Source organism: Quercus lobata, chromosome 6, assembly GCF_001633185.2.
Source record: "Quercus lobata isolate SW786 chromosome 6, ValleyOak3.0 Primary Assembly, whole genome shotgun sequence".
NCBI classification, from domain to species: Eukaryota; Viridiplantae; Streptophyta; class Magnoliopsida; order Fagales; family Fagaceae; genus Quercus; species Quercus lobata.
Window position 1 is genome coordinate 31,632,315 of NC_044909.1, and position 15,782 is coordinate 31,648,096.

General features: G+C 34.2%; 1 protein-coding gene across 1 annotated transcript; it reads right to left on the reverse strand.

Moving 5' to 3' along the window:
• Positions 1-281: 281 nt before the first annotated feature.
• Positions 282-9,870, reverse strand: LOC115994997 (S-adenosylmethionine carrier 1, chloroplastic/mitochondrial). Its single transcript, XM_031119381.1, has 12 exons — positions 9,644-9,870; positions 8,009-8,116; positions 7,242-7,324; positions 6,406-6,482; positions 4,227-4,317; positions 3,738-3,791; positions 3,564-3,659; positions 3,185-3,274; positions 1,974-2,025; positions 1,107-1,168; positions 854-934; positions 282-743 (listed from the first exon to the last, which is right to left on the reverse strand). The coding sequence occupies exons 1-12, from the start codon at positions 9,702-9,704 to the stop codon at positions 609-611; spliced, it is 990 nt and encodes a 329-aa protein (XP_030975241.1). The 5' UTR covers positions 9,705-9,870; the 3' UTR covers positions 282-608.
• Positions 9,871-15,782: the final 5,912 nt, after the last annotated feature.

Here is a 15,782-nt window from a genome sequence, read left to right on the forward strand (position 1 = left end):
TATAAGACTTTTAAATATATATGCACATAATCATATTTATTTCAGTCTACTTCTGTTCAATTCGATCCATTTGGTTCAGTTCTGTCCAATCAGTCCATTTCCGTTTATTTGGTCCACTTAGGTCCATTTTGTCCACTTGTCCAATTTGAGTATAAATTAAAGGCACGAGAAAAATGACAAAAGTTTCATAATAGACCAGGGAGATGCATATTGTCCCAGCTCTCAAAAAAAAAAAAAAACAATGAAGACTACGTGGATTTTTTCACTCAGAAATCAAGATATATACAAATCATGCTTATACATTTCTCAATCATTTTTTTTTTTTAATATATAAGTAAACGCCATTTAATTAATTAAAAAACAAAGGGTACATAGTACATACGGAACATGTGGTATTTCTCAATCAAAAACTAATGGAGCTTGGATATTATTCCTGCACCAATTCCCTGTGCATGTGAAACTAGTAACATCATGGCTGCAGGAAGCATGGCTATGCATCATTATCATGCTTTCAACATCTCAGATTCTAAAGAATGTGAAAGAAACGAAACTGAAGACAGCTATTCAAGGTATATCTTGGGAACAGTGCTACCAAGTCCCTCTACAACCTAATCCTGCTTAGTACCCGAGTTTTGAGGAAATGTAGTAGGACGCCTCTGAGCAAGGAACCGCTTTGTGCTCTCAAGGACACCAAAAAAGATCGAACCGCCTATTCCTATCCACAGTACTCTTGGTCCAATGCCCTGCAATAAAAAGAAATATAAGCAACAAAAAATTTCTGGCTTCAAGGTACTATGGTTTATCAAGTTAGGTTAGGGCATGTTCTCAAAATTATAGCCACTATATAACCAACCTTCAATAGAGCAGGAGGTCCTTCTTCCCTAACAATAGTTTGAACACAATCAAAGATTCCTTTGTACTGGTTTGCAGATCCCTTCAAGATAACAAAATAACCCATATAATCGCTTCATGTCTGACATAATAGATGAATGCACATAACTGAATGTGTGCAAAAAGTCAAAACATATGTACACATTGAATGTATGTACATATATTGAATTAAAACAAAGATTCAGAAAGAATGACAGGAAGCAGACTGGTCTTACCTGAACCATCAACCTTGTTTTAATCACATCAAGGGGAGTAGTTATAGCCCCAGTTAGGGCACCTAAAAAGAATTGATATTCAACAAATGAGATACTCAATTCAAACCAAGCAAGTAAGAGGTTAATTGGAAGCACAATGATATTCAGAACAATGATGTTTCATGCTTACATTGTTCTATAATGAATATTAGTTGTACTTATCAAAAAAAAATATATAATGAATATTAGTTGTTAATTAGGCTTATCAGTATTTTTATTTAATGTCCTAGAGTCAAGGTTTTTCATTTTTTATTTTATACTTCAATTATTGGGATTTCCCTAGTCATTTAGAATTAGATTTAGGGTTTGCCTATGTCAATTAGAATTGGAAGCTATTATTCTACATAAGCATAGTATTATGCTCCTATGGACATACTCCTAAGGGCAGAGATTTTTTGTGATGAATAAAATCTTTCTTCAAATCTTCCAATGGCCTAGTGTTGACTCCAACTAACCGCAATACTGACTCTTAGAGGTTTTCTCTTGCTTAGTGCTGACTTCAAGCAAGCCTAGAACCTAGGTACTGACTTTTAGGCTACGCATCCTTTATATTCTATTCTTTAATTTTTGTCTTGCTTTTGTCCTGCATCAAAGATGCACATACATGCTCATACATATATAAATTTGAATACACAATCTTTGATGAAAGCAACCAAAAATCTCATTTGAATAAAACATCTTTGATGAGAGATACTAACAAGGAATGGATTTGCCTCGCCCTTCTCAGAGTGATGGAAATATATAAAGTTCTCAATCCATATGTAAGGTAGATGAATGACTAATTTGAAATGAAAGCATATGGGAAACATGATTTAAATGTCTTCTTACCAGCAAAAGCACCAATGATGGCATTTTCAGGATCATTTAGATCTCTCTGTGCCTGGAAAAAATAAAAACAGGTTGAAATTATCAATCATCCTCATAAATAAAATAAAATAAAATAAGGATAAATAGTCAATGATCACTGGCTTAAGACATCTAACCCCTTGTGAATGCTAGGGACAACAGCATGCACACTAGCAGGGCTACCATGCTATAAGTGGGTGGGGGTGTTTGTATGTGTGTGTGTGTTTGAGAGAGAGAGAGAGAGAGAGTGAGAGAGAAATGGTACAACTTATTTTTTAGCTTTTTGGAAATGGGCTGTACCTTAAATTTTTGCATCAAATAGCAGAGGTAGGTCCTGGTAGTACATATTTATAGACAATGTTGAGAAATATACACAATCCTTTTGGTTTGGAAAAAAAATGTTTGAATGGCAAAATCCTTGCCAATTTGTAGTAAGCTAAGCTTAGTTTAATTTGAGATAATTCATTTATTTGGTACAGAATAAATCATCTTACATATCCCTGCACAAGTAAAAGGGCTCCCTATGCCTTCTTTAACTACTTTAGCTAACCCCAACTTAACTTGAGTCAACCAAGTTCAAGTTCAAGAGAACTCCTACAGAGAGGAACAGGAGGACCTTTGACAGTCAGGAGTCAGGATCTAACTACAGAGAGGTTTAAATCCCAATTTGTTGGGTCCCTTTGCTATTGGATGTCTTTTGGTGGTAGTAGACCATCAATATGTATGATTTCATAGATAGACAATTAAAAATCAGTTTTGGGAAACTTTTGGGGTATATCACTATACGTTTTTTTTCCCAGATAACTGGATAAGTATATAGCTGTACCTGCACATCATTTCTTCCCTATGAATTTTTAAAAAAAAAATAAATTAAATAAATAAATAAAAACTTCTAAAATCAACACAGCTAAACCTTAATATACTTTCTACTGCAGGTAAAACTCAAAGGTTATTGTGAAAGGGACTCCAAGCGCTAGATTTCATGCTACAGAGACTAAACGTCTATAAAGGGGCATTAAAAGTAACACAGCATCTTGCAATCAGAGAAATTACAATGGCATTGGAATAGAAGCATCACCCAGATTCAGTATTTCATGTAACACTGACACTCAGAGAGGGAATGAAAAACATCAAGTGAAAACAAATTCTTCCAAAATGTGTTAAAAGTAAATGCTGCATGGTGAAGATCTTACCGCTGCCTTATAACCTATCCGAAGCTGTTCATAGATGCAAAATTGAAGAGCATCGAATGGCAAATCTCGTAATAAGAAAGATCCATAGCCCTGCAATCTCAACAATGAAGGTCACGTATGCAAACAAAACAACAAAAAAAGTTGCAAAATTAAGAGGAGAGAGAGCATGCAGGTCACATATTAATGCCACATTTAACACATGAGAAGTCACTCAACAATACAGGCGTATTCTCTCTTAGAAAGAACCCTTTAGATCCTTAACCAAGAATAAGAAATTCTTCCATAATATTAAAGGCAGGGGTACTTGAATAGTGTCAAAAGAAATTTCAAAAGAGGAAATGGAGGTGGGAGGGAGTGAGGGTGGGGGTAGGATACACACTGCATACAGTCCTTTGAAGCCCTCCTTAGAGACAATAAGGCGGACAGCATCAGGAGCTGAAGTAAATTGCCCGGTCTGCATTCTTTGCTTAATAACCTGAGGAGTTGAAAGGGTAAAAAGGGGGGGTTAGTAAAGCATTTAAATACATTGAAATGGATGTAAAAAGTTACCTACCTCTGTTGGAACACGAATGAGAGAAGCAGCCATGCCTCCTACAGCCCCCGCAGTCTACACAAAGTTCAACAACCAGAACAGTTTACACGGTCAAACTGTCAGCTATAGTATCAAGCAACAAACAAATTCAGGAAGTTTACTAAAGACAGGGCATATATCTCGATTTTCTACAGGCTAATGAAACAGTTATTTTAGATCATTAACTAGAACAGGCTCTGGTCCCATCGTGAAAGTGTTAGAAAGTTAGAGGGTTTAACAAAAATGTGTTTGGGGCTTCAACTAGCATAATATACTAACACCTTCGTGAGTAACAATCTTTGTGTTGCGACAAGTCTTAAAAGGTCATATCCACTGCACAAAGCTCCCACTTTTGCAGGGTTTGGGAGAGGTCATGGTAAATAATAAGTTGAGAAGATGCTCATTGGTCATGTGCCCAAGCCAAACCAATATATCCTTTTCATGATAATAGGAAATTAAAGAAGCTCTTACCAAATGAGCTGCAGCACTAAGATTTTCAGGAAACAATTTTAACAATTTCTGCTTTGTAGGTTCATAAACACCAACAAATAGAGCAGAAGCCCTGCACATAAAAGAAGATTATCAATACAACTTGGATGCTACAAAGAGATATCCTTTTCTTAGAGCAAACAACTCCCTAAGAAAGTAAGGGAAAAAAGATGTTTCGATAACTACAACTTGTAGACACTTTTATTATAAAACTGGTGTGTCACACTAGCCAACACGACACACCTTTCCACCCACTTCCAACATTTGCTTGAATAATAATGATTAAATTTCACCATCTTTTACCTTAAAAGTATGCAAATTTAAAAGGTTGTTATGCCTTTTTTTAAGAAGCCTATACATAATTTTTTTGATAATTAAGAAGCCTATACATAACTATTTAACAATCTGTGGTTCTTCTACAATAACATATGTTAGCCAGCTTACGGCACCTTAGCATTTGCATATTTTTCTCTTATGATTCTGTGACCAGACTGGGCATAAGCAGTTCAGAAGGTTATCAGCAAGACCTCTCATGAAAAGAAAAAGGGGAAAGGAAGTTGAATGGCAGAGGACCATAGTCAATCAAATAACTATACCCATATAATAATATGTTATTTATTCACAAGTCATTCATCCTACATATCCTTCTTCCTTTGCAACACCTTTATTACCAACCAGTGAAATCATATTAACTTTCTTCAAGTTATGATTCATGATTAATTAATGGCTAGGAAGCATTAGATTCATCAAGATTGAGAGACATCTGTATGCCTAAAATCCACACAAAATTGTGAAGACTTAGAGACAATAATATACCAAGACTCCTCTCTTCATAGAAGGGGCATCCTAAACAAGAGAGGGAAAAACACCTAATAAAGCAAAGAGGAATATGCCATCATAATCATAACATTGGGACTTCATGAGATAGAAAGATACACCTCACATTGCTACATGTTTCATGCACATCAAGAATCACGAAGCAAAAGCAAAAGTAGCTAATAGTTTATCTCAATTTTTAATGAAAGAAATTTATCAAATGCTAAGTTCAATTGACTGTCAATAGCTCACTTCAGGAAAGTGGTCCTCATATGCAAGTGACATCATAAAAATAAGACCAGAAATGTAAAAAAATAGAGCATTTAAAAGCCATCATTGATGTAACCATTTCCTAATATAATCAATATTGAGCCATGATGATATAAATAATTCTACAAGCATTGTAGGAAAGTAGTCCTCATGCACCAGTGACATTGTAGAATTGGTCCAGAAATGTGAAAGATGAAGCACAATACAAACATCACACAATGTAAGTGTTTCCTAATATATACTGAATATGGAGTCAAGATGATGAAATTACTTCTACATTATATATTTACAGGTGTAATGAATCAATAAGCAGTTTGAGGAGGTACATAGGAACTATCAACCATCACATATAAAGACCAAAAAAGATGGATGCAAAACCAGAACACCCTTTCAAAAACAAAAATTCAAATGATGTTATTGAGTGAGAAAGCAGAGTGAGTTCAAGAAAAGGGGGATGGGGGAGACAGAAAGGCATACTTTATATAGTTAATATTCCATCTTATAATGATGTTCGTTCCATAATATTCATGCTGAACTTAATGAATTAAAACTCTCTCTAAGGATGACAAATAAGAATTTAGAGGTTTAGAAAGTCTGCAGAAGATCACTGGTCTGAATTGTTGAGAATCCATTACATTATTGAAAATTTGGAGCCCTAGGAGATTGATGACAATCTCCCTTATGACACATTCAATGCAAATTTATAGATGTATCAGGAAGCATTTTTAATTTTTACTAAAAATGAAACTTCATGACAATCAGAAAACAAACAAACATGTCTGAAGAGCACAACTTGAGTCATTTCCAGCTTCAAAACTGGGATCAGTTTTCTATTGTGCATGATCAGTTCATAAGTAACATAAAAAGGGAGCTATAAGAACAAACATGGATACTTTTTTTTTATATACATCTATAGTTAGGAGCGGGGATATTTGAACCCTAGATGCGTCTATTGGAAACACCAAGATGTGCCCGTTAAGCTACAAGGCTCTTGGCAAGAACAAACATGGATACTGACATATGAAGTTATGAATCCTAGAAATTTAGGAAGTCATGCACTTCAAAAAGTACTTACGGTAAGACACCAGCAAGATTTCCAGCCAATCCAGAATAAAGGCCCTGCAAATTTATTTTTCCACCACCACGTGCAGCCTGCAAAAAAAATTTAATATTAATGGCCTGTTTGGATGGAGGGGGAGTAGAGGGGAGTAGAGTAGTGTTGGCTAAAAATAAGCTAATTTTGTGCCAAATCTACTCTATTCTACTTTACTCCCCCTCAATCCAAACAGACCATAAATTTTGAAACACTCTGGTCAAGAAATTATGGAGGAAAGAAAAGCCTTGGAATTTTAAAATCATAATTAACAATATACCCCCTTTTGCTATTCGGTATAGGTACCTTCTGCACATCAGGCTCAGGCAAATCCCCCCCCCCCCCCCCAAAAAAAAATAAAAAATAAAATAAAAACGGAGAGCCTAAGGTAAGGTTTTTTTTTTTTTTTTTTTTTTTGATAAGTAGAGCCTAAGGTAAGGTATTTATCTCAAGCTTTTACCTTCCAAAGAAGAAAAGAACACATGAAATCAAAGAGCTCTCTAGATGTGAGCTATTAGTAGTTAAGAAGATGTAATTTCTGTGTTTTTTCTAAAGTGGGCAACCTAACTTTGTACAACAATGTTTTCTTCTTCTATGTATAGACAAAGAGAAAATCAAAATCATATAATCAATGGCTGAAAATATCAAAGAGAAATTCAAAATTCTATCTTAGTGATTGCAAGGTTGAGCCCACATCTGTGCAACAATTGGAAGAGTACCAAAAACTTAGCATTTGACATCAGTCAATCACCAATAACCTGGTAAAATAGATTTCTTATTAAACATTGACTATAACATAATATGCATAATTAACCTGCCTGCAGCCGCGTCTTTATAGTATCAATGGGGTATAAAGCTGTCTCCACAACGACACCAGCTGTACCTCCAGCTATAAAACCCTCTGCAAAATTAACCACCAGACTACTTAAATCTGAACAGTGCATGCAATAAATTTATTTGCACTAGCAAGTTGTCCATTTAAAGTATTCAATGAAATTGATAGCATGGAAGAAGCGAATGTTCCCTCCTCCATCTATCCCAAAGTCTAGGAAAGCAAAGGCCTTGGCTAGGGCCTTACATATGCTTTCCATGTTCTCTCAAGAAAAAATTATTGCAAATAATATAGAAAACCATTCCTACACTGATTGAGAAAATAAATGTTATTCATAATTTATGTTTATTCTCCTAGGTTGGCAAAAGAATACCATGTCCAATACCTGTAATTGAACCTTTTTAAAATTTGCTGTCAGTTTTACAAGAATCTAACTGTTACCTGCACAACAAATTCTTCCCAACTTAAACTTGGATTCATAAAGATACATTTTAAATTAGAGGTCCTCCAAAATATTAATCAACTAAAAGTTTGAGATTCAGTATCATTCTTAGTCAATGCCAATGAGTTCTAGCTCAACTGGCACCTCTTTCCCTTAAAAGTATTAGGGGAGGGTGAGGTCATGGGTTCAAGACCGAGTGGGTGCACATGTAATATACCAATAAAAAAAATCTTATTCTTAGTTAACACCAAAACATTCAACACCCTGAACCCTTGCCAATATCAATCTTCAACATCAATTTTGAGCCATACCAAATAAAGTACGAAAAAAGTCAAACGGCTTTTCTTCTCCCGTACTGACTGATGCAAAAGGCTTTCTTCTTTCCAGCATTGAGTTCCGCATTTTCTTGTTACATGCATCTGCAAGAGCATATCACCTCGTTAAAAAGAGGAAGAAGAAGGAATAGAGTACAAAAAATGTCACTAAGGTAACATACATAAATTTTTTTTTTTAAAAAATAAAAGGTATCCACATCAATAGGTAAAATTGTACAAAAATATGAGATCCCAAATGGGACTTTCCCCTAAATTTGAAGTGGATAAAAATCTTCCCTAATGGCACATAGCTAATTGGCAGTGCAAGTTCTCAAAAGCAGTACCCTGTGTATACAGCCAGCTTACACATTCTCTAATAAAACTCAAGTGAATCATGTATAGGGAAATTATTTTCTATCACACCTTGTTCTTTTCTAGCTGAATTGGGAGAAGATTATTGTGAATCTTGTATATTACAATAATCTGAATTTGTTATTTACAGACGTCATCCACATCATACATAAATTTAAACATTTACTTAAGAAGTGGGTATTCTTCAATGATTACAAAAATAGAGTTTAAGGTATTCTTCATATCTTCTATTGTCTTTAGCCCACACAGGCACATATACATAGGTTTGATGGTGAACAACAACCAAGCCTTTAGTCCCAAAATTTTGGGGTAGACTATGGATCCTCAACATACTAGTTGGGGTCAAATACATGTATTCTGTTTCACCATTCTATTATATCTGAAGTCATAATCTCTATTACAGAACTTTTGTTGTAATGCCTAGGTATTACTTGTGTAAGTCAATGGTATCAAAAAGTTCTGGCTTAGCCAAAAACCACAACTGGCTTAAGAGAAATTTGCAACCAATACAACCTGTTAATTAATGTTATTGTAGGTCTTCCTTTTCCCTTTTTCATTCTCTCGACTTGAGTGTTCTGAAGGTGAATGAGGGGGAAAAAAATAGCAAATTACACAACCTTTGTTGTAGCAGCTTATGTCTTACTCATGCAAATCAATGGTATCAAGAAGTTGTTGTTTATAAAAATCTTGAAATTTATGCAAATGGCTTAACTGAAACGGATAACCGCTATAGACCCTTTGGAAGAAGAATATGTATGGTTGAACAAATTTTATAAATAGAATAATAATTAAGTGATTAAATTTCCTATCCGCTGGCGCCTTACGACAAATGATAGTTTATCATGGTATTAGGACATGTGATCCTTAGTCCAAACCATGTTGCCACTTTATCTTCTACGACTGCTAGTGGTGGACACAACTAACACTCAAGGACTCGCCAAATTTTCTCTACCACTCACAGTCAACCACTTCAACAACTGCAAGTAGAAATTCACCATTTACTATGGACCAAGGCTTTTGGGACAAATAATAATTTATCAATGTACAATATAGTGGGCATTAGAAAGAATAAATAAAATAAAATCACAACAACGTGACAATTCACAGGATGTCATAAAATATATGTAATTAACATCATAGTACTGAACACATTTACATTATATTTATCAACATAAAAAAAAAAAAAAATTAAAAAAAAAAAAGGAACACATAAACATTGGAAAATAACAATAAATAAAAATATTGAGGAAACGGGGTTACCTGATGAAGCAACTGAAACTGAAGAGCCTTTAACATCGGCAGATAGCGTGATAGGACCCATTTTCTGAGTCCCCCAAAAAAACTTCTGGGCACTCTTCCAAGCTAACTGTGTTTGTGTGTGTGTGTGTGTGTGTGTGTGTGTGTGTGTGACTTTAAGTCCGCTGTGGTTTATCGAGGGAAGGAAGGGATACGAGAGCGTTTAGTTTAGGTAAAAGTTCATTAATAATTAAACAATAAGCTATTTTGAAATGAAAAAAACAACAACAGCAAAAAAATTTGAAGTTGTCCGTAAATTATAAAGAAGATTGTCAAATGGGTTTTATAAAAGGATTTCACTGATTCACAGTTTATGATGATTCATATTAAACTCAAAAATGTTAAAATAGTTAAAATTAAATTATTAAATAAATAGTAATAATAAATTATAAAATAAGTAAATAATTTTAAAATTTTAAAAAAAATTATTATTTTAAGTTATTATTTAGAATTTAGAATTTAGACTTTATCCATGTTTATCTATTTTTATATTTTAAAATTCTCTTTATGTTTTGTGTGAATTTCTTAATATGAGACATGGAATAAGTTTGATAATTCCTATATGGGTTATGTTTAATCTATGCCCTAACTAACAAAAACAATAATAAACAAAATAGTTCCTTAATAGTATTGACTTTTTTCCTAATGATAGTTTAATTGAAAAAATCTACACACTCACAAATTAAATACAATAACCAAAACCAAAAATGAAATCATACACAAAAGAGTTTAAAAATTGAGAATATAAAAAAAATAAATAAAAAATTACATAAGAGAACCAAGAATTTAAATGGGTATCTATTGTTTTGCTTCTTTATAGTAAGCTTTTTTTGGCATAATATCATGCACACAAATTCAGAAGTAAAGAACAATAAGTAAGATGAATCCCCTTTCCCTTTCCCTTTCCTTTTTGTGTGTGTGTTTGTTTCTCAAAAAAAAAGAAAGGGTAATTGTCTCACATTGCTTAAGAGAGTGTGTTATGTGTAGTATAACTTGCCCCACCTTCCCTTAAAAGTTATCATAACTTTTGAGTGAAGTTATGGTGTATCTTTGTGTTAGAAACTCTTTCCCTCTCCCTTGTGTGTGTGTGTTTGTTTCTCATTAAAAAAAAAAAAAAGTAAGATGAATTTATTAGATTAAAATATAAGCATAAATTGCATTTTGAAAAAAAAAAAATACAATAACACGGGGTGTATTGTGTGGGATTTAATTATAGAGATAACTTTTTTTTTAGAGAGTTTTAATCTATGACGTTTGCTCCTGATGATAACTCTTTATCATCAGACCAAGACACCAATGAGTTTTTGGTGTAATTAGGGATTGAATTCCAGATCTCTTATTTAACCATCAGAGACTTTATTAGTTGAGCTAACCGAAACCAACTATAAGGATAACTTATTGGTTAAAAGAGATTGTATCGAAAAGTCATGACTTATATATAAGTTCTAAAAATAATAATAGGTTTTTAGTTAGAGTAAAATTTAATGCTCCGTTTGTTTCGAAGTGAAAATATTTTACATATTTTATCATGTTTGTTTTGTTGTAAAATTTGGTCAATTGTAAAATATTTTCCGGTCAAACAGTAAAATTAAGGCAAAGAGAAGTAAAATATTTTACACTTAAAATTTTGATAAAACATTTTACATTTTACAATCTCTCACGTGTAGAGATCACATTGACAGACCATCCACTCCTAACTCTCTCCCAAAACTGACAGGGAGAGCACCCACCAGCAACATAATCTTCAACGCCAGAGATGGTGTCTCTCCACTGCAAGTCAAGCATCGAAATTGCAATTTGTGTTGTTTGCTGATCCGGTTGTTTTTTTTTTCCTAAGCCCTGTAGATCTGGGTATGTTTTGTACGAATCTCTACCGCTAGGCCTTGTGACCTGTCATACAAAAATAATGTAGATCTCCACTTGTGTCATGCAAATTTGGGTTTTTTATTTTTTATTTTTTTATTTTTTATTTTTTTCTCTTTTCTGGTATGCAAATCTATGTTTTTTTGGCTTTTTGCAGATTTGATTTTTTGGGTTGCAAATCTGTAATTTTTTTTATAGCTAATATGAGCTTGGGTGGTTTGATTTATGGCTGTGTTTCTTATTAAAATTTGATAATTTCAACTTAGAATGATGAGAATTTTGAGTTTGGTTGTTTCTAATTGAAGATTTATTTTTTTTATTTTTTTATTTTTTTTTTCATTTTATACTTGCAAATGAATTTTCAAGTACAAACCCAAACACTATAAAGGGAAAATATTTTCTATGTAAAATATTTTACATCGAAATAAATGGAGCGTAAATTTCTAAAACTTAGATGATAAAATTTTATCTAAATTAAATTATTGTTATATCTTAACCCTTAGTCAAGAGCTTTGTAGCTTAATTCCCTAATAAAATATTAATTTAATAGGATGCAACTTGAAGAAAAAAAAAAACAAAAAATAAATGTGTGTAGTGTGGGATTTAAGTTTAGAAATTTTTTCTAATAGACTTTTTGATTGAATAGAATTTAAATTTGTTTTAAATTATTGTTAAATCATGCAACTTGAAGAAAAAAAAATGCAAAAACAAAAACGTGGGTTGTGTGGGATTTAAGTTTAGAAATTTTTGATAATAGACTTTTAGTTTAAATAAAATTTAAATTTGTTTTAAATTATTGTTAAATCTTATCCCATAGTCAAAACGTAAGTTTTTTTTTTTTTTTTTTTAAAGAAAGAAATTGTGGATTGTTGTATGAGATTTAAGTTTAGAAATTTTTTATAACAAACTTTTAGTTTGAATAGAATTTAAATTTGTCGAAATTTAAATGATAAAGTTTTACCTAAATTAAACAATTGTTAAATATTATCCCTTAATTGTGGAAATATATCCTAGCAAAAAATATATAATTAATTTACTAATTAGTGAGAGTAGCCACTTGGTGCAACCACGGCTTCTAAGCCTAACTTTTATTATATAGTATATTAAATCATGCAACTTGAAAAAAAAATTAACAAAAACATGGATTTTGTGGGATTTAAATTTACAAATATTTGATAATAGATTTTTAATTTGAATAGAATTTAAATTTGTTTTAAATTATTACCCTTAGTTAAAATGTGGATTTTTATTTTTTAGAAAGAAAACATAAGTTGTTGTGTGAGATTAAATTAAAAAAAAAAATTCATAATAGACTTTTTATAAAAAGTGTATTATAAAAATGAGGAGAAGAAACTTTAAAATGTTCTAAGGGTACCTGTTAACCAAACGTTTTTATAAAAATTTATAATTTTCCTTTTTCATAAAAAAATAAAAAGAAAGAAGTTATTATTTGTCAAATATAGAATCAAAAATCTCTTTTTTATTTTCATTAGGTTAATCACTCTTTTAAGTTTGAAGAATTTAGTAACTATAAAACATGCACCCATGCACAAAAACAAATTCGTTAATTATTGATGGACAGCCTGGGTTACACACTATTGTACACATTTCACAATTATAATTGAAATCGTGTTTTTAAGTTGCATGTTCCATAAACATAAGTATATAACTATCACCACTCAAAAAAGTTAAATGATATAAATGTTAACCATGAAATAGAGAGGCGCTCTTCATTATAATGTGTTTGGCTCTTTTTTTTTATTTTCTTGTTTTTGGTTGAATAAAGTAAACATCTTCATTTCACAAAAGAAAGCCACGAAGGCTACAACAAAGAAATGTGTTCGGCTCTTTCGAGTTAGATTGTTGTCCCCCCTGTTTTGAAGCTGTTATCAAGGGAGAGGTTGTTCTATCGTTGTAGTGTTCTACTTCTGCAATAAAAATTTATGTCATAGAAGAATGGAACCAACCACGTTTTTGTTTTGTTTTGTTTTGTATTTATTTGTATTAAAAAAAAAAAAGAAAAAAAAAAGAGATAGGAATGGTCTGGAATTGATTTAGGCATAATTTTTTCCTAAGGGGTTAGGTGAGCTAATCGTAGAACATTTATTGGTTAGTGTGGGGCACAAGAATTTAAATAAGGTATTTGTGCCACGTGTCATATCCATGGCCAAGGAGTCCATTATCATGCCGAGGAGGTCACACGCTCGAACAATAAGGTCACGTCAGTGGCACGTTACCAGAGGAGGTCATACTGTAAAGAAAGAGTTTCGGGGAAAGGGTTAACCCTGACATAACTGAAAGGATGGTGGCTACCACCACATTTAATGCATCCCACCAAACCTCCTGACTGCATTTATGTAAAGAAGACCTCTGAACAGTGTTGTCTTAGCTGCCCTAACTCACAAGGGGCTTGGGAAGGTGTCTGATGGGACAAGAACTCAAATAGTGGCCTGGACAATCAACAGATGGAGGGCCAAGATCATCTAAAAGGAGTTATATAATGTAAGAGACCCTTCAGGAAGAAGGGATCGAAAAATCTATAGAGAACACACTGTAGCAACAAGAATTGAAATTGTATCCAAGTCCAAAAGAACTAAATTCAAGAATCATTCTTCTCGGACTTCACCGAGAAAGGATTTCCTTACTTTAAACTTATCTCCTTTGCTTTCTTAATATCTTTGATCCATTGTGCGCGTGGCCTGATCCATTGAGACCTAGCTTTTAAGCACATTCTCTACAAATTTATTGTGTTGGGCTCTTTGGGCCTGAATCCTTCCACCCTTTGGCTCAAGAACTAAAACCACGCCCTTACAATTGGCGCCGTCTGTGGGGAAGCTTGAGCTTTAATGAGTTCAACGTCCAATCATGGTAGGATCAATGCAAGACCGGGAGGAGTCTATTGGTTCCCAACGCCAGGATCAGTTCCTCAACCTTAAGTGAAGAAGGGACTGCGAGGTTAGTGTGCACGCCACGCATACTAGTAGGATCCAATCTCGAGGCGGAAGTTACATCTCTCATGAGGAAAATACCAGTAGCATGCAATTGGAGATTAACCGTCTTCGCAGGAGGTTGTGCAATGAGCAACAGAGAAGGACTCCCTCAGATTTTGGCCCCTCTTTTGATGATGATGGGGATGATAGTTACAAGTCCAGGTCCAAGACTCCTTCCAGTGAGTCTTTTTCTTGCGATGAGGACCGTCATTACAAACGGAGGAGCAAGAGCCCATCTCGCGAAGGTCTGAGCAATGATGCTATAAGTAGGGCTCTCAACCAGATCTTTAAATCACCATTTAGCACAAACCCTGTGAAGCACGTTAACCACTTTAACCAGAGAATGGCCATTCACTCTCCGAACGAAGCCTTGATGTGCATAGTGTTCCTATCCAGCTTGGGGCACGTGGCGATGAGATGGTTTGACGGTATGAAAGAAGGTTCTATTAGCTCCTTCAAGGAGCTTACTAGGGCCTTTAGGGCTTGTTTTGTAACTTGCAATAGGGTTCCTCGACCCTTAGATTCCCTACTGTCTATGACCATGTAAGAGAGGGAGACCCTGTAAACGTATTCTGACAGGTACTGGGAGATGTTCAACGAAATAAACGGGAACTTTGATGACGTCGCTATAAGTACCTTCAAGGTCGGCTTGCCAATCAAGCATGATTTGAGAAAGTCTTTGACCAGGAAACCAGTTAGAAGTGTGCGTTAGCTCATAGACCGCATTGATGAGTATAAGCAGGTTGAGGAGGAATAGTAGCAGGGAAAGGGAAAGGCTAAAGTGGTCCCTCATGATAAGAGGAATTTCAGGTTGGATAGGTACAACAACAGCCTACCCCGGAGAGATTTCGCAGGGCTATCTGGATCTGTTACTACTCAGGTAGTCAATACCGTGTTCCGAGAGCCAGTGCACCGAATCCTGGAGAAAATTAAGAATGACACATACTTTCAATGGCCAAACAAGATAGGAAGAGACCCCATGAAGCGCAACCAAAGTCTTTACTGTCAATACTACCAAGAGCGGGGGCACACTATTGAAGATTGCAAGACTTTGTGGAGCCACCTGGAGCAATTAGTTAAGGCGGGAAAGTTGAAGCAATTCCTATATCAACCCAATGGACAGGGTGATCAAGCAGGGTTAGGGGCTCAGAAAGATGCTTCCACAAGGCCACTCTTAGGTACAATCAGTGTCATTCTTGCTACTTCGAGAAGGACGGGTTCTCAACCATCCAAGGTGATGTCTGTAGCTT

Coding starts and splice junctions, on each gene's coding strand:
- LOC115994997 (XM_031119381.1), bottom strand. CDS start 9,704: ATGGGTCCTATCACGCTATCTGCCGATGTTAAAGGCTCTTCAGTTTCA. Junction 4,318..6,405: donor AATCTTGCTGGTGTCTTACC/GTAAGTACTTTT, acceptor TTTTATGTGCAG/GGCTTCTGCTCTATTTGTTG. Junction 3,660..3,737: donor TCATTCGTGTTCCAACAGAG/GTAGGTAACTTT, acceptor TCAACTCCTCAG/GTTATTAAGCAAAGAATGCA.